At 37.7% G+C, this 26,893-nt stretch overlaps 1 protein-coding gene across 1 annotated transcript; it reads right to left on the bottom strand.

The window, feature by feature from the left end:
- Window positions 1-4,530: 4,530 nt before the first annotated feature.
- Window positions 4,531-17,405, bottom strand: LOC131148634 (uncharacterized). Its single transcript, XM_058098475.1, has 3 exons — window positions 17,027-17,405; window positions 5,030-5,101; window positions 4,531-4,890 (listed from the first exon to the last, which is right to left on the bottom strand). Exons 1-3 carry the CDS (start codon window positions 17,262-17,264, stop codon window positions 4,589-4,591), a joined length of 612 nt encoding a protein of 203 aa, XP_057954458.1. The 5' UTR covers window positions 17,265-17,405; the 3' UTR covers window positions 4,531-4,588.
- Between the last annotated feature and the right edge of the window lie 9,488 nt (window positions 17,406-26,893).

Below are 26,893 nucleotides of genomic sequence, written 5' to 3'. Positions count from 1 at the left end.
GCAAGCTTTTGAACCCTTCCATGTGATCATTTGATCTATGCTGAGTTTTCATGAATTTAAGCTTCCAAGATTTGTTTTTTCTGAAACATTACAACTTTGAAGCATATCAAATTTCCTTACTTTATTATCATCAAAATAAGAGTCGTAAGCCTTGTTAGGCCAACAATCTCCCCCTTTTTGATGATGACAAATAAGGAGCAAAAAAGAGAGTGAACCTCAAAAAAAAAAAAAAAGGCTCCCCCTTACAATAAGCATAATTTCATAAAAATATATTCAGAGTTCATTATATCATTCATTCCATAACTTAGCATTTAGTTCATAATTTCATTATATACACAATAACTTCATAAACTTCATATGCATCAAATAGGTGATCTTCTTTTGCTCATTATGATACTCCCCCTTTTGACATCATTCAAAAAGAAAGATACAAAACATAATAGACAAGTAAGATCATATACAAAAGAAGAGTGTGCAATACATCCATAGTAAGCAAAAAGCGAGCAAAAAGTCATAGTTGTTAAAGTTAATAACATCACAAAAGATATATATCAAGTATCATGATCAGTTCCTGTAGCATCATCATCATCATCTGCAGCTTCTTCTAAGTCTTCTTCCTTAGTTCCTTCAGATTCCTCAGCTGATTGTTCTTTGGAGGCTTCACTACCCTCCTCATTTTCCTCAAACTCTTCATCAGACTCAGCATCACTAGGTGGTGCAGAACTGATGTCCATAGGGGTTGCACCCCGGGAGGAGCTAGTAATATGTTGTTCCAATTTATCTAGACGTTGATCGAGTGAGGAATACTGAGACTGTACACTAGTGACCTTCTCCTAATGTGAGTTAATACAAACTCACATGTCATTACTGAAGTTGGTGTAATGATGATAGAATGAGAGAAACCATGGAGGCATATCTGCTTCCTGTGGAGCAGGGATAGGATCCTCTGGAGTTGGCTAAGGTGGCATGTTCCCTCTGTAAAGCCATCCTTGTGTATACTTCTTATAACCCATCACTTAAGAGTAGTGGAGGAAAATAAGTTATAATGAGTCCGTTTTACAAATTTGGAGGATGGTGTGATGATCTGATAATGTGAAAATAGCAAGGATAGAATCCCACCGTAGGGAAGAACAATACGTGAAGCTTCTACCTTCATTATCATCCACTTAATCAGAAGACTAGTCAAATCCAACTTTTTTTCCTTTAAGCAAACATCACATGACAACTAGCAGCGTACCAAACTCAGAACCCTGAAATAATGTACATTTCCTATTTTAGTCAACCCAAACTCAGAATAATAGCCATACTCGCCTTTTCCCCAGGCTCACATATATCTTTATCCATAAAATTCTAAACTACTAGTTATTTATCGGCGTTACCTGAGTTCTTGAGAAAACACCCGCTGGGATCCTCAACCCATGTCTGTGGTGTTTGGAAACCCAAACCCTGAAATCACAATACCCTAGTTTAATCAACTCAAGTTTCAGTATATTTTCATCTAATACAAGATATGGGTTCAAAAAAGCCTACTAACCACATATACCCTAAAGTAACCTACTTACCCTGATTTTGGGTTGGTGGCTAAACTTCTTAAACCAAAATTCTGCTTCAGCTAAGTTGCAGAGAATCTCCCCAGGATCATTGTGGTAACTTCTGATCATCGAACTAGGGAAAAATGGAGCCGAAATCTTAGAGAAAAGGGAGAGGATCCAAAAATCTAAAGAGAGAGAAAGAGAGAGAGAGAGAGAGAGAGAGAGAGAGAGAGAGAGAGAGAGAAGAAAATAACTAAAATTTCACCAAAAATATGATTTTTGTGTATTTATAGCTGGCTGGCCATGTGGCTTCGTCGACGAGACACGTGAACTCGTCAACGAACTGAAGAAGGGAGTTCGTTGATGAAGGTTACGAGTTCGTTGATGAACCAATGTTTGAAATTTCCCCCTCTCAGTATCACTTTGTCAACGAGACATTGAGGTTCGTCCACGAATCATCCAAGGGCATTCGTTGACGAAACCAGGGCGTTCATCGACGAACCTTGCTTTGTCCTTTTTTGAATTTCCTTTCTCTCCCATTTATCCCTCTTCCTTTTTATTATTTAATTGCTATTATTTTTCAGGTCTATACAAAAAGAGAGTTAGTTTGTGAAGGGGTTCACCTTCAAGTCTTCCTTTTACACATTTCTTTTCTTAAATTGCGAAGGGATTACAAGTTTTAACAATTGTAGGGAAATGAGTGATAAACCCCCTTGTTATATTTTTCTTTATACCTTGATAGTGAACTCTTGTCAATTTGTCCATAGATGTAAGCTTAGTGTAAAACCATATAAACTTATGCTTTGGTTGTTTATTTTCTTTTATTTCTTGCAATTTTATCTTTCCTATTTACCAATTGTAGTGTGAGTGGCCCTTGTGGCCCAACAAAGTGGTATCAAAGTTACTAGCTTAATTGTAAAGATTTTGAAAAAAAAAAAATTGTTTAAAAGAAGAAGATGAAGAAGTTTGTGAGCAATATTTGACTCGAGGTAAAGAAATTAGATGGCAAAAAGAAAACTTTGAACTATGAAAGTTGAAGGTCCATGACGTGTTATTACAACTTGAGCCACACAAAGCCTTGCTCAAGAAGGAGAAAGAAGCCAACAAAATATGTCCAATAATGATTGAGAAGAATTGGACATGAGAGTGGTTTCTAATGACATATTGTTTAATATAAAAAAGTAAAAGGATGGCAACAAATTTTTGAGAAAATTTGGAAAGCTTTGGTCAAGCTAAATCTCTTTAAAATTAAATTGTTCTAAAGTGAAATCTTCATTCTTTGAAGATGAGTAAAGGCAACAAGGGGTTGGATCGTTTGAATGTTTTCCATGACATACTAAGTCAATTGGAAAGTATTGGTTTGATATTGCAAGATATAGGCACGTTGCTGAATTTTTTTCTTTGTACATTGTTTGGTAGTTATGATGGTCTCATCATTAACTTTGTTAACTCCAAGGAAAATAAATTCAAATTGGATTATATGATGACCACATTATTAGCCAATGAGCTTAAGAGGAATGCAACAGTTGGGAGCTCTGAGTTAAATAGAAATGAAGCTCTTGTTTCAAAAGAAGGGTCGAGTAGACATGGACATCATCAAGAAGCCATTCAAAAAATCAGAATGGATGACTCGTTTGTTGGCATTGTGGAAAAAATAACATGTTAGGAAGGAATGTGAAAATAGTAATGGCGAAGTGCTTGGTGCTGATCATTCTAATAGTCATGAAAAATGGATTCTAGATAGTAGTGGAACTCATTATATTTTCTTGCATAGATAGTAATCTATTCTTATGATATATGAGAGAAGTAAAAATATAAGGTGGTAGGAGTTAGTTTTTCTAGATAAAAATATATGATGGTGTTGCAAGAACTCTTAAAAAGTTATCCATGCACTAGACATTAAAGAAAACTTGATTTTTCTCTCCAAGTTTGATTCGAGAGTATATAAGTTCACCAATTAGGATAGGTATATTAAAATACCAAGGTTCACTTCTAGTGATGAAGGAATCTTAAATAAGAAACTTATATAAGTTAATTAGTACCACAATAATAAAAAATAAGGGTGGCTTTAATAGCCCACAATTAGTTATTTTAAGGTGGCGGATATGATTATGGTGATGGAATCACATGAGCAAAATGCGCAAATTTGTTTGGTTGGTGTTGTCCATGGTGTGAGACCCAACTTATTCATGTGAAAAAGAAAATGAAAGGGAAAATGGCTTGAAAGTTGAACCTTGAATGGGGAATAAATTTTTTGTCGACGTTGGAAAATTTTCCATGTCAAGCTCGTTTCAAGACTAATTAATTAGTCTCTAGTTTGTTTATGCATTATAGGGGCTTGTCTCTTTTTAAGGGATGCATAATAGAGTTTGCAATTTGGTGGTTTCTTCTTTGAAGTACGATAATATGTGTCTTGACTTCTTGAATATACAAGCGTATATCTTTTTAAAGTCATGTTTTGGCTTTAAGGACAATTGTATAAATATTTTAGGATGGTTAGCTATATAATGGTTAATCATTATATGAATGTTATATATAGAGAGTGGGGTCTCATTTCTATGTGGCGTGAGAAGTGAGTTGTGCATTGTGGAGTGTAAGCAATGAGTGAGTTTGCATAAGGGGTTCAACTAGGGTTCATCATCCTACACATATGATTTCTTGGGTTAGGAAAGGATTGTGGGTTTTCACAATTGTTAGGAGTGGAGTGATATACTCTCTTGTAATATTTTTAATTCATATTTTGATAGTGAACTCTCGTTGAATTGTTTGTTCATGTAGGTTTTGCGTTGAACCATGTAAACTTCTTATGTTATGATTTCTTTGTAAGCCTTGCCATTTTATCTTGCTTGTTTGTCAATCGAGTGAAAAAGTACCTTACTCCACACTTGACGCTCCGAATGAATTGGCCCACCCAATGAAGCTAAACAAATTGCCTGCCCTTATTCCACTATAATGTTTGGTATTCCCAACTAAACCATAAAATTAGCAGATGATGAAAGAATACAATAAAGATTTCTTAAAATTATGATTTCACTATATTTAGTTTAAGGTGTTTGTCATGGAAAAAGCTGCACATAGCCAATCGCTATAGCAATCCCTAATATGATAAGGGGTGGGGAAATGACGAACGCTGCGATCGTGGCAAAGAAAGCGGTATCATTCCTCTGGGATAGTTCTTCAAGGTAAGCTTGCCTTTTGATGTTTCTCTTCTGCGCGATCGTAAGGAACTTGGCACTAAACTTCTTCAGATTTTTCCCCAGAGGAATGCTGAAATCATCATCTCGATCCCCGACAATTTGTGCCAGCTGATCTTTGACTGTGAGCTTCCGAGAGCTACTGTCACTTTCATATCCTGGTCCTAAATTGGGCATGCAAAATTTCATTTAAACTATTTCGAAATGAGATATTACTGTATATTTGAATGGGCATGATTTATTTCTTCTTCCTTCTTTTTACCATAAATGATGCATGTATAAGTTCCTAAAAGTTGCACTTACCATCGTCGAATGAGCTTGCGGAAGTGAGTTGACCTAAGAGATCCAATTGTGTCCGAGTAGAGGATAATGAACCTTGCAACGAGGGGAAGAAAAACTCTCTTAGAAGATGAATAATTACTAAATGAAATAATCATAAAACCAGAAGATGAGCACTGCTAGTTTTCAAGGGGCAAAGTAATTCTTTTTTTCCTTATAAAAGTAAAGGGCAAATAGGCTAAACTTTTTTCTTAAAGCTTTTTACCTTTTTAAATGAGAATGGAGTATATAGTTATCTAACAACACTTGGAAGTCCAAATGTCTTCCTATCTTAAGATAGTTGTTTACATTTCAAAAGTAGAAAATGTATTGCATGTAACTTGTAAACATACATGACTTTTTACACGGTATTATTAAGAGGTTGGGGATGTATTCCATTTTACCGTCATTGTTTACCAAGTCTATTTCTTTTGAAATATGTCCTCATTTAGTGGAATGAATTTAAACTCCAAATCCATTAAATACCTTTCTTTTTTTTTGATAATCCATATTCTTTCTGCTTGAGATGCTTCTAGTATGAAAAGGGCAAAAAGTCATTTTGGTATTTAATTCTCTTCCACATAGGGCATTCTAGTGAGCAAAATTTCATTTTTGTGAGACTGTTCTCCCACGTTCATTTTTAGGGAAAGAGGAAATTATGCTCAAGTGAAAGAAGAGTAAGATTGGTGCCCTTGGCCCACTTTGGGTACATTACCAGTTCTGCTTTGCTTTACAATTTTTTATCTTAACTCCATCTTCATCTTTAGCTTTTATATTACACTCTAAATGTCTAATTTTCATCCCTTGGTGTTTTAAATATATTTTGGCCCATTAGATGGAAGTATTCTCCTTGAAGAGTGACTTTACCTTTGAATTGTAGAATCTTAAAGAGGAGAATCCTTCTTATGCCTCTATAAATATGTCCTTCGGGGTCTCTTTTTTAGAAATTTAGACAAGACAAGGAGACATTAAAGGGCAGCTAGAATGAAGCATTTTTCTTTAGTCCTTGAAGCATTTGCTTTCAATGATTACTAGAATTATAATACTATTGAGAGCCATATCTTCTAAACAATGAATTTAATATGATAATTGATATCACTAGGAATGTGCTTACACTTGTTTTTGTTATTAATTTGATTAGAACATGCTTAGGCTTTTGATTGACAATACATTTTTCTGTTCTAATAATCTACTTCTTTTAATATTCCTTTCATTATATGAATAGGTGTTTATTAAATGGATTCATGCTATGAGCTTATTTTTCTTATTAAATGCATGTTTAGCGTTGACACAGACAGGATTATGGTCTGGGAGGTGTGCCAATAGATGGGAATGTGTTATGCATGGCAATCCCCCAAACAAGGAAGTTAAAAGGGGTGGATAAGACTTTAAGAAAATGGAAATATTGAAAACACGAAGTTGTTGCCTTTATTATTATTTTTTTGTTTAGGGAAAAGAAAAGGAAAAAACCCTAAGAGGTCTACGACATAGAGAACAAGGGTTCGAGAGTACATTTGTGTGTAGGGAAGGTGATGAACTAACCATTTTAAGGAGGATTAGCAATAAGGTTCCCCTTTTGGGTCATTCGAAAAAGTATCACCATCTAATAGTTGAAACAACATGGTCGAAAACCCTGACATGCTCTTGTTTGAAGAGGGGGATTGGACTCAGATAACCTAAATTTTGATTACATAAAGTAAAAAGTAGAAATAATGGAAAAAAGGTTTTTATTGACTGCCATGATTAAATTCAAAGATGACTCCTTCCTTTGAAATTAAGATTTGGATAAAATCAACATCAAATTTTTTTATTTCAATCAGGGACTGGATGAGGTGGATGGGATTATTGATTGCACTTTGAATTAATTGGAGTTGTGGTCCCAGTACCATGATCGGAGTTAGGGAGTTTAATGTTGACAATGTTGATTTTTTTTTTTATTGAGATCAAGATTTAATGAAGGGTTGAAGTTAATCAGTTATGAATATATTTGAAAAGTCCTTTACCTAGAAATCGAGGTTTAAATATGGTTGAATTCAATCGTTGATGAAGGTTTGAAAATCTTCCGATTGACAGTCAGAGTTTTAATGATTGAGGTCAACTCTCTAATGGGAGATTTGAAAATCTCCTGACTTTCAATTAAGATTTTAATGGTTGATCAAATCAACTTATTAATGGGATTTGAAAATTATTGATTTTCAATTAGTATTTTAATGGTTGATCAAGTCAAATTATTAATGGGATTTGAAAATCATTGATTGTCAATTAGGGTTTCATGGTTGATCAAGTCAATCCTAAAATGGGAGATCGCAAAATCTCCTGATTGGCAATCAAGTTTTTAATTGTTGATTGAGTCAACTCCTTAATAGAGATTTGAAAATTCTTGATTGCTAATTAGGGTTTTAATGATTGAATGAGTCAATTCTTTAATTAGAGATTTGAAAATTATTGATTGTCAATCAGGGGTTTCAATGTCTGATTGAGTCAACTCCTTAATTGAAGGTTTGAAAATTCCTTGATTGTCAATCAGGGTTTTAATGACCTACAAAAGTTAACATTTAAATTATAAGATTTGAAAATCCACTAATTGCCAATCAAAGTTTTAATGACTGATTGGAGTCAACCTTCTAATTGGAGATTTGAAAATCACTGATTATCAATAAAGGGTTTTAATAACAAATTAAGTTAATTTCTTAATTGAAGGTTTAAAAATTCCCTAATAGCCAATCAAGGTTTTTACAACCTATAGAAGTCAACGATTAATTAAGAGATTTGAAATCTCATGATTGTCAATTAGAGTTTTAGTTGGTGGATTGAGTCTTTTTGATTGAGCAATCAATATTTATGAAAGGAATTAAATTTTGAAAAAAAAAAAAAAAAAGGTTTCCTTTATAAAGATTGATGTTTGAAAAAAAAAAAAAAAAGATTCTTTTGGCCATTACAAGAAACTATTTAAATGATTTTTTGAAAAAAAAGGGGGGGGGGGGGGAGGAGGATTTATAGAATTGGAATTCCATATTTTCCCTTTCAAGTACATAAGGAAGGTGGTGGTCCAACTATTCTAAGGGAGATCAGTTGACCAACACCCATATCGACATCCATTCTAAGAATGGTTACCACTATCTGATATACTCTTTTTTTTAAGGAGGGTTGGCCTCAGGTAACCTTAAATTTTGAAAATAGAGGAATGAAAAGGCAGATGATGAAAAAGATTGACTACCATGAAGAAGTCCACAGATGATCCATTTTCTTGAAAGTTAGAATCATGGAAAGTCAACATTATAATTTCTCAATTGAATTAGGATTGGATGAGATGCATGGGATTATTGATCGAGTTTTAGATTAATGGAGATTGTAGTTCCAACTCCATGACTTAAATTTGACAATTTAATGTTGATAGGGTTAAAAATCTCTTGATTGGTAATTGAGGTTTAATGACGATTGAAGTCAAATATTCAATTAGAGAGTTGAAAAATATTTTGATTGGCAATCATAATCATCCAATGGGAGAGTTAAAAAATCTCCAATTAGCAGTCAGGATTTAAGGATGATTGAAGTCAAACATTTAATGAGATTTTGAAAACTCTCCTAATTGACAATCAGGGTTTAATGATGGTTGACATCAACCTTTTAATGAGGGAGTTGGAAAATCTCCTAATTGGTAATCATGTTCAAGAATAATTGAAGTCGATCATTTAATAAGAGATTTGGAAAATCCCTGATTGACAATCAGAGTCTAATGATGGTTGAAGCCAACCATTTAATGAAGGAGTTGAAAAATATCCTCATTGTTAATCAAACTTGGAAGATGATTGAAATCAACTATTTAACAGGGGATTAGAAAAATATTCTGATTGACAATTAGGGTTTAGTGATGATTTGAAGTCAACCATTTAATGAAAGATTTAAAAATTCTCTTGATTGAAAATTGGAGTTTTTATCATGAGGATTAGATCTCTTTGATTGGAAATCACTCATTATAAAGAAGATATTTGAGCTTCAAAAAATGGAAGTTTTTTTTTTTTTGAAAAAAATGATAATTAACAAAACACATGATATTTTTGAAAATGTTACTAAATTCTTCATTGGCCAAGAAAAAGAACAATTAAAGGATCTATAAAGTATTTTAATGAAGAGGAATTCAAAATTTTCCCTTAGTGCCTCAGTCTTGTGGTGCACACATTAGTTTCCATTCACCCATATAGGTTTAAGGGAGAGTGTTTGTCCCTGCCTAGCAATGAGAAGGAGAAGATCACCATACAGTGAAATACTCCCTTTTGTCCCAACATAAGCCGAGTTGAGGAATCACAATGGACTAATTATGGAGACACATAAGAAAGAATTACTAGAGAATTTAAGCCTACTAATCATCACAACAACAATCTAAACATGCAAGTTTGAGTAGAATGACATTCGAATCACAATAAGGAATGCACTTGATTATCGATGCATAATTACCTTTTTGTCATGTTTTAAGCATTAAATTTATAGCTAATAAATAGGGCCCTTCATAAGATATACAACAATGACATCAAAAATCCAAGCATGGATAAATAAACGAGACCGAATGCCTTTAAAGATTTAAAAAAAAAAAAATGGTCCTTTCTTCCAAATTTCTTATTTTCTTTTCTTCTTCATCAATCATTCCTCCATATATATTCATATACATTTAAAAGGAGATTTAACCAGGCAAATAATAAGGAAATAGAGGGAAATGCTCGATTCCCATAGCCTTTGTAGCTATTTGTTGTTGTTTCCATGACCCAAACTACAACCCATACACACAACCGTTGCTGCTTGTTAACTACTACTATTGCAAACCAAACTAAAGCCCCCTTAGCAGTTCATACACAACTAGGGTTTCATCCGAACCAAACTAGAGCCCCCCTAGCTGCCTCCAACCATACAACCTCATAGCATCCCGTTTCGTAGCTGTGTGCTGACCATGAATAACCCTACTATAGTAATATCCTTTGGTGCTTTCCACACACACAACTACCTCCTCACAGCCTACACTATCGAGAACTTCTACTGAACCTTAATTTTCAGGGGTCGCATAGTAGCTTTTATAGCAAAGTGAACAACTCAAAACCCCAGGCCATTTCCCTTAGATTCAACCACACATAAAAACAACTTGAAAATACCATTGCAACCGAAAACTGACATAGCGAGAAACATAACATGTATACATGCAATAGGAGAAACCCAATGGGAAATACATTAGAACATTAAACCAAACCAACCAAATGTTAGATAATTGAAGCATAAACCAAAACAAATGGGGAAAGGATGATTCGTATTACTTTTGTAAATGCTAACCTGAAGGAAGATTCACCAAAAAAAAAACTCCCTACATTTTTGCCTCCTCCTTGTTCATGGATCATCCTCTTTGTTTTAAGTGAGCGGGTTATTTTCCTTCACCCCTATTGTGTGTGCTAGTCCACTCTCTTTAGGGTTTTCAAGGTGCATGTCCCTTTTAGCCTTATCTCCTTCTCTTAAATTTTGGTATGCCATTACATTTGTTAGGGCAAGACCCAAAAAAAAAAAGAAAAGTTATGAGTCATTACATGCGCTAAGTCAAGACCCAAAGTGCAAAAAGGTGTGTGGAATTAGGAGCCATTAATTGTGCTAAGGCGAGACCTGTGTGAAAAATGTTTGAAGTCTGGAGTCATTACATGTGTTAGGGCAAGACCTAGAGTGAGAAATGATTAAAGTCGAGAGCTATTGCACATGCTAAGGCAAGATCCACGTGAAAAAAATGTTTAAAACTAGGAGCCATTACATATGCTAGGGCAAGACCTAGAGTGAAAAATATTGAAGTCGGGAGCCATTACATGTGCTAAGACAAGACCCAAAGTTCAAAAAGTGTGTGAAATTGCGAGCCATTATATGCGCTAAGGCAAGACCCATATGAAAAATATTTGTAGCTAGGAGCCATTGCATGCACTAGGGCAAGGCCTGGAGTGAATAAAATTGAAATTGTAAGCCATTATATGCACTAAAGAAAGACCTGAAGTGTGAAAAGTGTGTGAAATCGGGAGCCATTATATGTGCTAAAAATTTTTGAAGCTAGGAGTCATTACATGCATTAGGGCAAGACCTAGAGTGAAAAATATTGAGTGAATTGTGAAAAGGCTATATGACCTTGAATTGACTTGTCCTTAAGGGTTTGACAAGCTCAAACGAACTTGTCCTCAAAGGTTTGACTGGCTTGAATTTGTTGCTCACAAGGGTTTGGTGAACTTGAACTGATTTGTCCTCAAGGATTTGAAAACCTCAAATTGACTCGACCTCAAAAGTTTGACAACCTCGAACTGACTCGACCTTAAGGTTTTGGTGAACTTGAATTGTTTTAAAAAAAGAGAGATGGACCTTTAGGATTAAATGATGTAGAACTGACCTATCCTTAAACAAGAATGATGATGGACTTTAGGGTTTTGAAAGACTCTAAACTAACTTGTTTATTTGAAAGAGGGGAGACTTTAGAGATTTGAAATGACTTTCCTAAGAAAGATAAAAGAAAAGACCTCGAATATTCGATCACTCTAAATTAGCTTTTCCATTTGAAAAGGTAAAAGGACAGACCTCTAATATTTGATGACCTAGAACTGACATATCTCTAAAAAGAAGGTAACATACCTTAAAAGTTGGATGACTCTAAATTGACTTACCCGTAACACGACAAACCTTAAGGATTTGAAGACCTTGGTTTGACCTAAAATAATATTTGTAGTGTGCAACGTAAGTGATAAGAATGAAATGAAGGTCAAATAAATAATGTACAATGTTTACCCAAGAGATCATCAGCCAACTGCTTAAAACCTCATCATTACCCATGGATTTCCAATGCTTTTAGTTGTGCCAAACTGTGATGGCTCAATAGAATTTCTTTATAAAAAAAAAAAACAATACGTTTTACTTTCTGCCAGTGTTTCTTCTGTATTTGCAAAAATCTCTATACCCTTGAAGACTATATGGGGTAGTTTGGGTTACTAAAAATGGTCAAGGATCATGTTTTGCTTTCACTTCATTTGGTCTATTTTCTCTTGCATTATTATTTTGACCTTTGGCTATTCTTTACTTTTTCATGACCTTTTGTCAATTTCCTTTCTTCTATCTTCCTTTTTTATAAAATAAAATTGCCCGAGTGTTAGGGAGCTTTTGCATAAAATACCCCAATGTGGGGTGATCCTCAGATCAGGTTTTCATGAAAGCATAATTTAAACTCAAAAGAAATTGTAAACAACAGGATGTTTCAACTTTGGGTAGTTGAAATGAGGGTCTCTTGTTATCTTGGATCTTATCCTTTCTCAGTTATAATTTGAAGCACATGCCAAAAAAAAGAAAAAAAAAAATCTTGGCTAGAAACAATAACACATTTTAAGGGGGCAGATGTAGTATGATTAGTTGCCAAACATGGTCATCCCTTGTAGATTCACATTTTAAAAGCAATAAAATCCAACAACTTATTCAATTAGATTTGGACTTGTAAAAAATCTTTGAATACACTTGAGTTGAATGCTAAACAAAGATACTTTATAGAGTCATCTTGTTAAAGTATCATCAATCTTATTCTTGAAATCTTGGGGTGTGACAATAATGAGACACTTTTCTCTTTTTAACCAAGTTAAGGAGCTCTACTGGCCATTCAACTTCTTTTTTCCTACCACCGTATGGTTCTAGGTTCCATTATTGCGATCAATATTGTCTCATAGGGTATGAGGTGACAGTTGTGTGAAGAAAAAAGCTATATATTTTTTTATTTTAAAAAAGTATACATGCTAAAGAAAAGAAAAATCACATTGCATAATTCGACAAGATAGGAAAATAGATAAAAATAAAGGCACTCTTAGATTTAGAAAGGAAGGAAAAACATTTGGCTCATTGAATTTTTTTTAAAAAAAAATGCCTGCTTATTAAAATAAAAATTCATTGAGGGCTACAAGCTAAGCCCCTAGTGACAAAATCGATTCAAAGTTGAATGACCACATATAGGTGTAACGAAGTAAAAGTAATTGGATCAGACTTTCTTCATTTGAGGCCACTAAGCCATCTCCTGACTGTTCAAAATATGATCCTTATGATTATGAAGTGGAAGTGGATTGGTTTAGACATTTAGATTCTCTCCTTCCTTAGTCTAGAACTTGAGGACATTAGTATTAATCAAATCCTATATATTGTGCTTCAATATAATGCAACTTTTAGCGGACTGTCCTAGGAAATCCATGTAGAACTCGCAAGTTACATTAGGGTTGTGCCACTTTGCGAGAGGACCAAGCTTTAGAGGGACATAGTCAATTTTGCCTTGAGCAACCAACTCTTGATACAAATTGGGTAGTGGAAGAGGTAAGGCACTAGATTCTATCATAGGTTTGGTGGTTTTAGAGGTGTCATGGTTTCAGAATTGGGCATAGGTGGCTTAGGGATAGACAAATGAAGTGTGATATTGGTTTGATAATGTTCTTTGCTCACCAAACTAATTTCTCCCTCTTAGCTTTCTTTCCTTACAAAAGATATCTTTCTATCCGTGGCAGTATATGGGGCTACATAATCCACCACCTTGCCTATCTTCAAGGCCATTTCACTTTTTCTCCCATGGCTATAACTTTTGTGAAGTTTGTCAAACTAGGACTCAGTAGCTTGTCATAATCTATGCCTTGGATGGTTCCGAAAAAGAGCTCCATCATATATTTGTTGTTGATTGGTGGCTAGACTTGCACTGTCATCCCCCTCCAACATTGCACATACTCTTGAAATGTTGTTGTTCTTTTCTTTTCCATGCTTTTTAGCTAAGACTTGGTAAGGGCTATGTCACTTGTGATTTGCTCTTATGATATTTTTCTTGTGATGAAAAGAAAAACTAATACAAAGGAACCGTAAGAAAATGTCTGCAAAATAACACCATCAACAAGGTAAGGCTACCCCGAGTAAGAGGAGGCTAACCCTCAGGCAAAAATAATGCAACTCAAGAATCATAGACCTAAACTAGGGGCCATCATGAAAGAGAAAGATCAAACAAAGAAGGCTAAAGATGATTTAACCGGTGGGAAGATAAGTTAGGTCTGATTTGGGATTTTACCTCCCAAAGCATTAATATCATATTCACTCTCCAAACCACAATTATGGCAACCCATGATGGATGGTGATCTGGGTGAAGTATAAAAGTACACCTTCAGGATGGAGGGTATGAAAGAAGAATGAAAGTAGTGTTTTGAGACTAACTTAGCAACAATTAACCTCTATAATACATCGTGTGTTAATTAATATTGGGGTTGTGGTAAATATCAAGTCTGTTTGGACCTTAAATAAGTTGGGTAGGAAGATGTAGGATTTTCTTCCCATATATGCCATTTTTGCCAACTTCATTGGGAAAGAGACCAAGAATTTGGGCATCATGTTGATAGATCTAACCATAGGGACGAATACACAAAAGAAGGTCCTTCTTTTTAGTGCACTTAAAATCCACCTACAATGCTCTTCTTAGGTGAGACGGGATCCATTCCAACATGTGTATACCATATTCTTGGCCCCAATTCTTAATGCTCTAAAGGTCAAATGGTACTTTAGAGATAGTGGCAGTAGATGGTAACCTTTTTTTTTTAATAGGAACCAATACCTTTGAGGCACACTTATACAAGGACCAAATTAGCCTAGTAACTTGGATCATGGCAGATGGAAACAAGGATCCAGTTGGGTATTTAGTAACAAAGGTCTAAGCCTTGGCCAAGTAGGTGACATATTATCAACCCATGAAGTGTGAACAAGAAGCATCAACTGGCGAAGACAATTAGGCAGACACAGGGTGCTTTAACTAGTTGAAGGAAATTGTAGAGCAAGGCAAGAATCAACCTATGTAATTTGCACACGTTTGGATTCTCAAAGTGAGTAAGAATTGGGTCAATTCCTCAAACAATTCAAGGGTTGTTGCACCTAGGAATATGATGAAATCAAAGATTATATAAAAGATTGGTGGAGCACAAATTGCCCAAAAGAAGTCCTTTAGGCAATTTAAGTGGCTAATTAGACGGATGGGCTCTGAGATGATGCTCAAGATCAAAGAAAAAATGGAGAGACTCTCACATGCTAGATTCATAAGAACAACTAGGTATGTAGAATTGCTATCCAATATCATCCTAGTTTCCAAGATGAATGGTGAACTTATTATCTACATTGATTTTCAAAATCTAATCATTGCATTGCCTAAGGATGAGTATGTCATGTCAATGGTTGATTAACTAGTACTTGATTTAGTAGTAGAAAATTAGGTAATGAGCTTCCTAGAAGGACAATCAATTTATAACAAGAGATATATAGCAAAGATGAAATCCATGATACTACCTTTAGATGTACAGGGGCGATTGGGACCTCTGAGTGGGTTTTGACGTCTTTTGGGCTAAAGAATGTGGAGGTGACTTATCAAAGAAGCATGAACCTAATTTTACATGATATGATTGAGTGATTTATAGGTATACATTGATGATGTAGCATTTAAGGCCACAAACATAAGTACCTAGTTGACCTTAGGATGGTATTCATCGGAATAAGGGAACACTAGTTGAAGATAAACCTACTCATGTGTGCATTTGGATATCAATTGGGGACTTCTTAGGCTTTTTGGTCCACCAGAAAGGGGATTGAGATAGATAAGAACAAAACTAAGGAAATATTGTACGTTAGGTTTCCTAAGAACAAAAACAAGAACTCCAATGTTTCCTTAGCCAAGTTAATTTCCTACATAGGTTCATGTCTAACGCAATAAGCAGAGCCAAGGAATTCTAACCATTGTTGAAGTTGAAGTAGGAGGTAGAATTTAGGTGAAAGGACAAGCACCAAGATTCCTTTGAGAGATTCCTACTTAACCAAACTTCATGTATTAATACCTTCACAACTTGGAAGGTCGATGATCCTCTATGTTTCTATATATAAGGCTTCAATAGGGGCAGTGCTCGTCCAAGAAGACAATGGGAAACAAAAGCCATATACTACTTTAGTTGTGCAATGAATAATACCGAGACTAGATACTTGGTCATTAAAGAGTTGTGCCTTGCCTTATTCTTTGCATGTTCAAAGATTAGGCACTATCTCTTACATACCACAACAACTATACTCAAATAGTATGACATCCTAAAATACATGCTAATTCATCTTGCCTTGGGAGGCCAATGGGTAAAATGAGCTCTATCCTTGATCGACTTCACAACAACTATACTTAGATGGTATGACATCCTAAACTACATGCTAACGCGTGAGATCGAGCGGTAAAATGAGCTCTGTCCTTGGCCGACTTCTTCAATATATAACCCAATGGGCAATGAAAGGCCAAGTATTAACTGATTCATTGGCTAATCACTCATGTGTTGATGTAGGTGAAGCCCTAGAGAGAATATTGATGAATGGATTTGCTCCTTGGGTTATGTAGTTTGATGGATCTAGAACCAACAATGGAGCAAGAGGGCACAAAAATGAGGATATCAATTGTTTTATATTTCAAATGCTTGAACAACCATGCAGAATATGAGGTATTCGGAGTTCAAAACTTGCATAGTATGGGCGTTAGATCGGTGAAGATAACAGACGACTCACTTTTGGTTATAAACCAAGTCAACGGCAAATAATTTTGCAACAATGCACTCCTACAACCAAACTTGGCGATATTTTATAAACTAGTGGAAGGATTCAATGGGATATTCTTAGAACATGTTGAGCAAATTTTGAATATTGAGGCCGATGAGCAATCACAAATAGCATCAGGTGGCATATCTGTTCCATTCTATTATATATAAAAAAAACATATGCTTATGTCTTCACATGATCACAGAATTCCAGTTGTGGAAAGAGGCGACAGGTGGCTTTAATTTTTCCACATTAATTTTCATGCTTTTAAAATTTAAAATAAAAAAGAAAAGAGAAAAAGAAGTTAATTTGCAAATAAAGATTGATGATATGATTTTGTAGATGCCTATATATATATACATACATACATACCGGAGAAGGCAGCGGGAGGATCTTTCTCAGCAGCTACTCTGTCTTCAGTTCCGTCCGATGGAGAGGCTGCAGTCCTGAAAGAAGGCGGCGGCGGTGGCGGCAACGGCAGCGGCGACGACGGGCGGCAGGGTTTGAAGAGACGGTGACTGTGTTTCGGTTTCAGAAATAATACAGTGGGAGGATGAGCGCCGGAAGGGTGTGGGTGGAGAGACACCGCACTGACACTCACGACAGCCATTTTTAAATTTTAACACATCAAGAGATTTTTTTAATTTAGGTTTTTTTTTTTTTTCAAAGTTGCAAGTTAATTCCGGAAGATCAACTTGAGGCTATGAATTCAGTTGTTTTAAAATTTTCAGCTAACTGAAAACTTCTCTTCCACAAATATATTGCCTTGGACGGGCAGTTGCCAGTTAGTGGGCTGATAAGACCGCTTTCATCCAACGGTGACAATGAATTCGTGGGAAGGACTGCTTCGACTTAATCGAAATTTATATATATTCGCTAAATATATCTTGTGGGGCATAAGATGAAGAAAATGGAAAAAAAAAATTATCATCCCACAAAGACCGGAGGGAAAAATTTTAGTATGAGTTAGCCTCATGGTACCCCCCTTCCCCCTCCCCCTCTTACATGCATATTTTAGTCATACATCCATGCTAGATAATATGTCACGCCCCGACCTCAGAAATGGGACTCAGGGGTAAAAATATAATCTAGCATGTCCTTATATCCAACGAATCATCCAAAGATACAAAACAATAAATGAGAGTCCAACCCTATGATGTTTCAAGACACCTTATACATATCCATAAACAACAGAATATATGTAACAGAAAAAGGTCATTCTATACATACATGGTACCATACCAGAGTCTATACAAAGGAGTCAAACTCCATAAAAATAGCACAAACCCAGGTGGCAGCCAAAACTCCCAAGAACCACCCAGCACAAGCTTATGAGTTACCCAGGTACCTCCCACAATACATCGACCACTATGCTCCTACACCCAAAAGCTAGCTTCGGTTACCTGAAGGACCTAAAAAATATGTACGTATAGTAAGGGTGAGACACCTCTGAGTAAGGAAGAATATAAGTTATATTGGTATGTGGCATTCGAATGTTATCATGACAACAAAACATAAACAGTTAAATGCATGTTCTAGTACTAGTTTCAACACAGTGCGTACAAGCACACGCACACACACATGATCAAGTGGTGTTGTCACAACCTTCGGCTCGTAGCCAGCCCGCAATACCCAGCGTCGGCCCGTAACCAGCCCGTGATACATGGCGTCCCTAGCACATGGCGAACCCCAGGCTCCCATGGCATCGTACCAGTACAAACTAGTGGATCCACACACTTCGGTGATCAGTCGATAAGGCTCATGCCCTCGGATATAAAGTCGCACACTCTTGCCAAACATGGCAGGCGATAAACACATGCTCTCGGATATTGAGCCGGACACTCTTTAGTACCTAGAAGAATTTGGAACCCACTTCCTATTGCATTTCATTTTAAAACACAAATCATGCTTGCTCATATATCCAAACAAACCACACCCATTTGGTAATCCATAAATAATGATTTTTCAAACGTACATAGTTTAATAAAGTCAAGGCACGACCATCCCTAACACAGTACATAACACAATATACCAAAGGTTTTCCAAAAAAACCAGGGAATGCAGCCCAGCACCCCATTTTCCCTAAAAACTATTACATGAAAAACCCACAATTTTACCCATTAGATTTCCCCAAATGAGTAATCAAAACACACACAAGACCGCGAACCACAGTTCTACCAAGTCTGATTCCAAAATAACCGACATAAACTGAATCCCCTTACCTTTTCCTGAATGACAAACCTCGAACTATAAAGCCCCTAAACCGCGAACCGAATTCCAAAACCTATAACCCACAATACAAAACTCGCTCACAACTCTATTACCTACAAGACTATTGAACTAGAACTAAAAATCAAGCTTTACCTTTATTTTGGGCCAAAACCCCAGAATGCCCAAAACGAAAATCCAATCCATAGAACTTGTAGAGAATCCTTTCCTGATCCTCGTGGTAACGTCAGATCTACGATTCCCGCTACATATGATGAAGAAATCTAGAGAGATAGAGAGTAGGTTGAGTTTCTAGAGAGATAAAGAGAGAATTTGAGTTTTCTTAGCTGAGAAGTAATAAAAATATCTATTTATTACCCTTCTCTTAATTAATTAATTCCCTATATCACGGTTCGGATTATTACAACTTCCCCTCCTTACAAAAATTTCATCCTCGAAATTTGCTATTTCTTATTCATAAACTCATTCATGAAATCAATTATACACTTGACTTTAGGAAGAATACCAGCAACTACTATAACATAGCCCCGTCACAACATATACATACCCTCACTTATGGCGGAGGAATAATGTGGTTACAAACATAAATCATCTCAGGAGTTCACAAATACACACACTACTCAAGACCAACCACCTATTCCAATACAAAGTAGGGTAATGTACATAACTCAAAACAACTGTGGATACTTTCGGCGTATTTCTGCTTACAATTCCCAAGAAGCTTCCTTAACCTCGTGATTCTGCCACAATACCTTCACCAAAGATATGTCCTTGGTACGTAACTTCTGAAATTTATGGCCCAGAATCTGAATAGGTAACTCCTCATACGCTAAAGTATCCCCAATTTCCACATCCTCATAGCTAATAACATGTGAAGGATCCAACGTGTACCTTCTCAACATGGATATGTGAAACACATCATGGACCCTTGAGAGTGTTGGGGGTAGTGCAATCCTGTAGGCTACCGGACCCACTCGCCTAAGAACCTTGAATGGTCCGATGTACCTAGGGCTCAGCTTGCCCTTCTTCCCAAATCTCATCACCCCTTTCATCGGAGCGATCCTCAAAAATACCTTACCCCCCACCTCGAACTCCAACATTTGCATAGCTCTTCTATCGACTCTAAGTTGATTTAATCCTTTCTCGAATCAAACCTACCTTCTCAGAAGCCTGCTGCACAAGTTCAGGCCCTAACACATGACGTTCACCAACCTCACTCCAATACAGAGGAGAATGACACCTCCAACCATACAGAGCCTCGAACGGTGCCATCCCAATACTAGCTTGGAAGCTGTTGTTATAAGAAAACTCTACTAGTGGCATAAATTGTATCCAATTACCACCGAAATCCAACACACAAGCCTGCAACATATCCTCTAAGATCTATATCGTCCTCTCCAACTATCCTTCAGTCTTGGGGTGGAACGTTGTACTGAAAGTAAGCTTCATCCCTAATGCTTCCTGCAAGCTCCTCTAGAATCGAGAAGTAAACGTTGGGTCTCAATTTGATACAATGGATACCGGTACCCCGTGCATTCTAACTATCTCATGCACATACATGTCTGCTAGCCTACTCAAAGGGTAGCTAACCTTCATCGGTAAGAAGTGAGCAGATTATGTCAACCTATCCACGATCACCCAAATAGAATTCTGCCTGTGAAGTGCTAGTGGCAATTTGGTCACAAAGTCCATGGAAATATGTTCCCATTTCCATACCGAAATAGCTAAGGGCTATAATGGCCCTGCCGGCTTCTGATGTTCAGATTTCACTTGTTGACACGTCAGACATTGTTCCATGAATTAAGCAATCTACCTCTTTTTACCACTCCACTCAAAGGTCTCGCGCAAGTCCCGATACATCTTTGTACTACCTGGATGTACCGTATACAAAGAGCGATGCGCTTCCTCCAAAATTATCCTTTTGATCTCATCATCGTTCAGAACACATAGCCTGGTCCCAAACCTCAACACACCTCCCTCAGAGATGTTGAATTCTGGAGCCAATCTCTACTGTACCTTTCCCACAACCTTTGTCAACTATGCATCACTAGCCTGTGCGACTTTTATACGCTCAAACAAAGTCAGCTGAACCACCAAACTAGTAAGGAAAGCCTGATGATCACCACGCACTAACTCTATACCTGAGTTCTCCAAATCTTGTCTGATGTGATGCTGAGCTACAACTACAGATACTGCTTCAACAATTGCAGATACTACCATGTGATCTGATTTCCGACTCAACGCATCGGCTGCCACATTAGCTTTTTCCAAGTGATAACTAATGGTGCAATCGTAGTACTTAATAAAATCAAGCCACCATATTTGCCTCATATTCAACTCCTTTTGTGTGAAAAAGTACCTGAAGCTTTTGTGATTAATGAAAATTTCGCATTGTACACCATACAAATAGTGTCACCAGATCTTTAGTGCATATACAATAGTAGCCAACTCCAGATTATGCGTAGGTTAATTTTTCTCATAATCCTTCAGTTTCTAAGAAGCATAAGCTATTACTTTACCCTACTATTTGAGCACGCAACCCAAACCTTTCAAATATGCGTCGCTATAAATCACAAAACCACTATCCCCAGAAGAAATGGTTAACACTAGAGCAGTAACCAATCGATGCTTCAACTCTTGAAAACACTGCTCGCAATCACTGTTCCATTAAAACTTTACCCCCTTCCTGATCAATCGAGTCAGAGGCCCAGACAACTTAGAAAACCCTTCCACGAACCAATGATAATAACTCGCTAGTCCTAGAAAACTTCAAACCTCCTGCACATTCTTCGACCTCACCCAGTCGACCACAACTTCGGTCTTCCTAGGATCATATGATATACCATCACCAGTTACTACATGACCTAAGTATGCCACCTGATTCAACCAGAATTCACACTTCTGTAGTTTAACATACAACTTCTTCTCTTACAGAATCTGTAATACTAACCTCAGATGGTTCTTATGCTCTTCTATACTCCTCAAATATACCATAATATCATCAATAAACACCACCACAAATCGATCCAGGTACTCATGAAAAACCATGTTCATAATATCCATGAACACTACTGGAGCATTCGTCAACCCAAACGACATGACTAGAAACTCATAGTGATCGTATCTGGTACGGAAAGTATTCTTCACTACATCCTCAAATTTGACCCTCACCTGATGATATCTTGACCATAGGTCAATCCTTGAAAAGAGCTGCGTATCTTGCAATTGGTCAAAGAGATCATCAATACGAGGCAACAGGTAGTGATTCTTCATAGTTATCTTGTTAATCCCACGATAATCAATGCACATACACATCGACCCATCCTTCTTCTTCACAAAAAGTACTAGAGCTCCCTAGTGTGAAACACTAGGTTGAATAAAATTTGTAAGAACCCGAATCGTAAAATATGGGTTTAATTAATTAAGAGAGGGACAAAAAGGGAAATTAAGTAGGCCTCGTCGATGAATCAAGAGTTCATCGACGAAGTCTTAAGGAAACTCAGAGACAAGTTTCCGGGGCTCGTCAATGAGGAAAAGTCGAGGGGTTGCAAAAATTTGAAAATCCTAGGCTCGTCGATGAGAGCATGGTCTCGTCGATGAGAGCATGGTCTCCTCGATAAGAAGACTATAAGGCCTCATTGATGAGGATGCAATCCGTCGACGAGAAATGCTGAGTCAAGGGTACTATAAATATCCATTTTCATTACTTCTCAACTAAGAAATCTCATTTTCTCTCTTTGTCTCTCTAGAAACTCAACCTGCTCTCCATCTCTCTAGATTTCTTTGCTGTAGGAAGCGACAATTGTAAATCCGAAGTTACCACGAGGATCATGGAAGAATTCTCTACAAGTTCTACGGATCAGATTTTTGGTTCGGCCATTTTTGGGTTTAGGCGTAAAATCTAGGTAAGGCTCGATTTTCAATTCCAATTCGGTAGTTTTGCAAAGAGCAGTGTTGTGAGTATATTCTATATTGTATGTTGTATATTTTGGAACTCGGTTTGCGATTTAGGGACCTTGGAGTTCGGGTTTTGCAATTTGGGGAAAAGGTAAGAGGATTCAGTTTATGTCGATTATTTTTGAAATCGGATTTAGTGGAACTGTGACCCACTGTCCTGTGTGCATTTTGGTAACTCATTTGGGGGGATCTAAGGGGTAAAACTATGGGTTTTTCGTGATTACAATTTTGGGAAAAGGGGGTATTGGGTTGCATCCCCGGTTTTTTTTGAAAAATCGTATGTATATGATGATTTATATTGTATAATAGGGATAGCCGCGCCTTGACTTTATTTAAACTGTATATGTTTGGAAAGCCGTGATTTTAGATTACCAAATGGGTGTGGTATGTTTGGTTATATGAGCATGCATAGTCGTGTTTTTGTGGAATGCAATTGGAACTAGGTTTTAAGTTGTTCTTGGTACTGAGAGTGTCTGACTCTATATCCGTGGGCATATGAAATCGCTAGGCCATGTTTGGCAAGAGTGTCTGGCTCTATATCTAAGGGCGTGAGCCTTATTGACTGATCATCGAAGGGTGTGGATCCACTAGTTCGTGCCAGTACAATGCCATGGGAGTCGGGGACTAGCCATGTGCCGATGGTGCCGTGCTCGCAGGTCGGCTAGGGGCTGGTGCCGGATATCACTGACCGGCTTCGGGCCGAAGGGTGTGACGACACTGGGATTGCTTGATCATGTGTGTGTGCGTGTATGAATTGCATTTTAATTGTGTATGTATTGTGTATCATGATAACACTCAAATGCCACACACCGATATAACTTGTATTCTTCCTTACTGAGAGGTGTCTCACCCCTACTATACGTACATATTTTTTAGATCCTTTGAGTAACTGGAACTAATGTCCTTGTGTTGGGAGTGTAGTGGCCGGTATACTGCGGGTAGCGCTTAGGTAAGTGCTAGGAATTTTTGTTTTTCAGGTTTCCATTTTGAGATATGTTGGGCACCCGATTGTACGTTGTTTGATGGTGCCTTGACTCTGTTCATGTATAGACTCTGGTATGGTACCGTATGTGTATAGAAATACTTTTTCGCTGCATATATTTTGTTGTGTGTGGATGTGTATAGGGTGCCTGGAAACCCCACGGGGTCGGACCCTCATTCATTGTACTGTATCTATTGATCATTTGTATGATACAAGAATAGGTTAGGTTACTAAATCACCCTTGGGTCCCAATTCCGGGTTCAAGGGCGTGATAGCTTGGTATCAGAGCTAATCAGGTTGTTAGGTCTTGTAGACTTGGTTAGGCTTAGTTGTGAGTACATACCAGAGTATAGGATATTGGATGTGGGTAGAGTTGGTTGAGGGTTGTTCCCGTTGCTAGACCGAAACTTGTCGGAAGTATTCCGTTTTTTTCCTGGAATGACAATTTTAATAAAAGTAGGGTAGACCATTGATGACTTTCGTGTCAGTGTGATAGGACAGACTTGAACCTAGTAGGCAGTAGTTAACATGATTAGCGATAAACAATTGTGTTAACTATACGTCTGTATGTGTTATAGGAGTCTTGATAGAACTCTACTGTGTTTTCAGCATGGAGCCCAAGGATAACGACTTGGGAAGTGGCTCCGAGGAGACTATGAGTGATGATTCTCCTACTATGCCTCGAGGACTGATAAGGCAGGTGCTACAGGAGATCGGGTGGAGTGTCAAGAGACGCGAATGCTCTCCTACTGATGCGGGGTGCAATATTAAGAGGTTCACATGCATGCATCCTCCGACGTTCTCTGAGGGACATGACCCAACAATAGCAGAGGACTGGGTGGAGAAGACCAAGAGGATCTTGGAGGTCCTACACTATACGGATAGGCAGTGAGTCCTCTATGCTACCTTCCAATTGTCTAAGGAGGCAGGTCATTGGTGGACTACATTGAGTCTGCTGAAGAAGCAGAGAGTCGCTCTAGTGGAGATGACGTGGAGCCGTTTCAAGGAAGTGTTCTTCCATAGATATTTCCTGGCTTCTGTATGTGATGCTAAGGTGGATGAATTTTTTGCTCTAACTCATGGGAGTATGATGGTGTAGGGGTATGCGGCTCGGTATATAGAGCCATCTAGGTTTGCGCCGTGTTTGATCTCGAGTGAGTATGAGAAGACTTAGAGATTGGAGAAGGGCCTAAGGAAGGACATTCACAGATTAGTAGGTATGCTTCAGATCTGTGAGTTCTCAGTTTTGATGGATAAAGCCACTGTGATTGAGACCAGTATCCGAGAGGATGAGGTGGATTAAGAGCTGAAGAAGAAGCCAGCACCTTTTGGTTCTCAGTCTAGATCTTGTCAAGGATCATGGAGAAGGAAGAACAGTGGCTCAGGTTACCGTCAAAATACTGAGCGTCAGAGCTCTCAGGTGAGCCAATCGTGGGATCATTGTACTAGGTGCCGCAGATGGCACAGTGGTGAGTGCGCGCCGTTTAGGGGTAACTGCTATAATTGTGGCTAGTTAGGTCACATGGCTTGGGATTGTCACGTGCCAAAAAGGGTTACCTAGCTTGTGTAAAGGAACCGCCACGGGCTGAGTTAAAACTCGAAAATATTCGGGTAGTTAGCGGGTTCCCGGACATGTTTCCAGAAGATCTACCCGGTTTATCTCTAGATCATGAGGTGGAGTTTGCTATAGAATTACTACTTGGTAAAGCACCGATCTCTAAAGCTTCGTACCGGATGGCTCCAGTAGAACTTCGGGAGTTGAAGGAGCAGTTGCAAGAATTACTGGACAGGGGTTTCATTCGACCTAGTGTTTCACCTTGGGGAGCTCCAGTACTGTTTGTGAAGAAGAAGGACGGATCGATGCTCATGTGCATTGATTACCGTGAGATTAATAAGGTAACTGTGAAGAATCATTACCGTTTACCTCGTATTGATGGTCTTTTTGACTAGCTATAGGGTACGCAGGTCTTTTTGAAGATCAATCTACGGCCAGGGTATCATCAGGTGAGGGTACGATCCAAAGATGTTGTGAAGGCCTCTTTACGAACCAAATACAACAACTATGAGTTTTTGATTATGCCTTTTGGGTTGACGAATGCTCCGGAAGTATTTATTGGATCTTATGAATAGGGTTTTCCATGAGTATCTGGACCGGTTCATAGTGGTGTTCATTGATGATATTCTGGTATACTCGAGGAGTTCAGAAGAGCACGAGAACCATCTAAGGTTAGTATTATGGATTATACGGGAGAAGAAGTTATATGTTAAACTGAGGAAGTGTGAATTTTGGTTGGATCAAGTTGCATTCTTAGGCCATGTAGTGACTGGTGACGGTATATCAGTTGATCCTAGAAAGATTGAAGTTATGGTTGACTGGGTAAGGCCGAAGAATGTGCGTGCAGAAGGTTCGGAGTTTTCTAGGACTAACAGGTTATTATTGCCGGTTCATGCAACGGTTTTCTAAACTGTCTAGGCCTCTAACTCAATTCACCAGGAAGGGAGTGAAGTTTGAGGGGACCAGTGATTGTGAGCAATGCTTTCAGGAGTTGAAGCACTAGTTGGTTACTGCTCTAGTTTTGACCATTCCTTCGGGGGATGGCAGGTTTGTGATTTATAACGACGCATCTTCGAAGGGTCTGGGCTCTGTGCTTATGCAGCAAGGTAAGTTATGAGCGTATGCTTCTTAGCAACTAAAAGAATATGAGAAGAATTACCCTACACATGATTTGGAGTTAGCTGCTGTCGTATATGCACTGAAGATCTGGCGACACTACTTGTATGGTGTGCAGTGCAAGATCTTTATTGACTAAAAAAGTCTCAAGTATTTCTTCACGGAAAGGAGTTGAATATGAGGCAGAGATGGTGGCTTGAGTTGATCAAAGACTACGATTGCACCATCAGTTATCACCCAGGGAAAGCTAATGTGATGGCTAATGCGTTGAGTTAGAAGTCGAAATATGTTGTGGTATCTGTAGTTGTAGCTCAGCATCCATCAAACAAGATCTGGAGAGCTTAGGTATAGAGTTTGTGCATGGTGATCATTAGGCTTTCCTTGCTAATTTGGTGGTTCA

The sequence above is a fragment of the Malania oleifera genome, chromosome 2 (genome assembly GCF_029873635.1).
Source record: "Malania oleifera isolate guangnan ecotype guangnan chromosome 2, ASM2987363v1, whole genome shotgun sequence".
In the NCBI taxonomy this organism is placed as follows: Eukaryota; Viridiplantae; Streptophyta; class Magnoliopsida; order Santalales; family Ximeniaceae; genus Malania; species Malania oleifera.
This window is presented reverse-complemented; position numbering and strand designations above follow the sequence as displayed.

Excerpts from the sequence above, each read along its gene's own strand:
- LOC131148634 (XM_058098475.1), bottom strand. The coding sequence starts at position 17,264 with ATGGCTGTCGTGAGTGTCAGTGCGGTGTCTCTCCACCCACACCCTTCC. Across the intron at positions 5,102-17,026 it reads TCCTCCCGCTGCCTTCTCCG|GTTCATTATCCTCTACTCGG; the intron begins GTATGTATGTAT and ends CCTCGTTGCAAG. Across the intron at positions 4,891-5,029 it reads CGCAAGCTCATTCGACGATG|GACCAGGATATGAAAGTGAC; the intron begins GTAAGTGCAACT and ends TGCCCAATTTAG.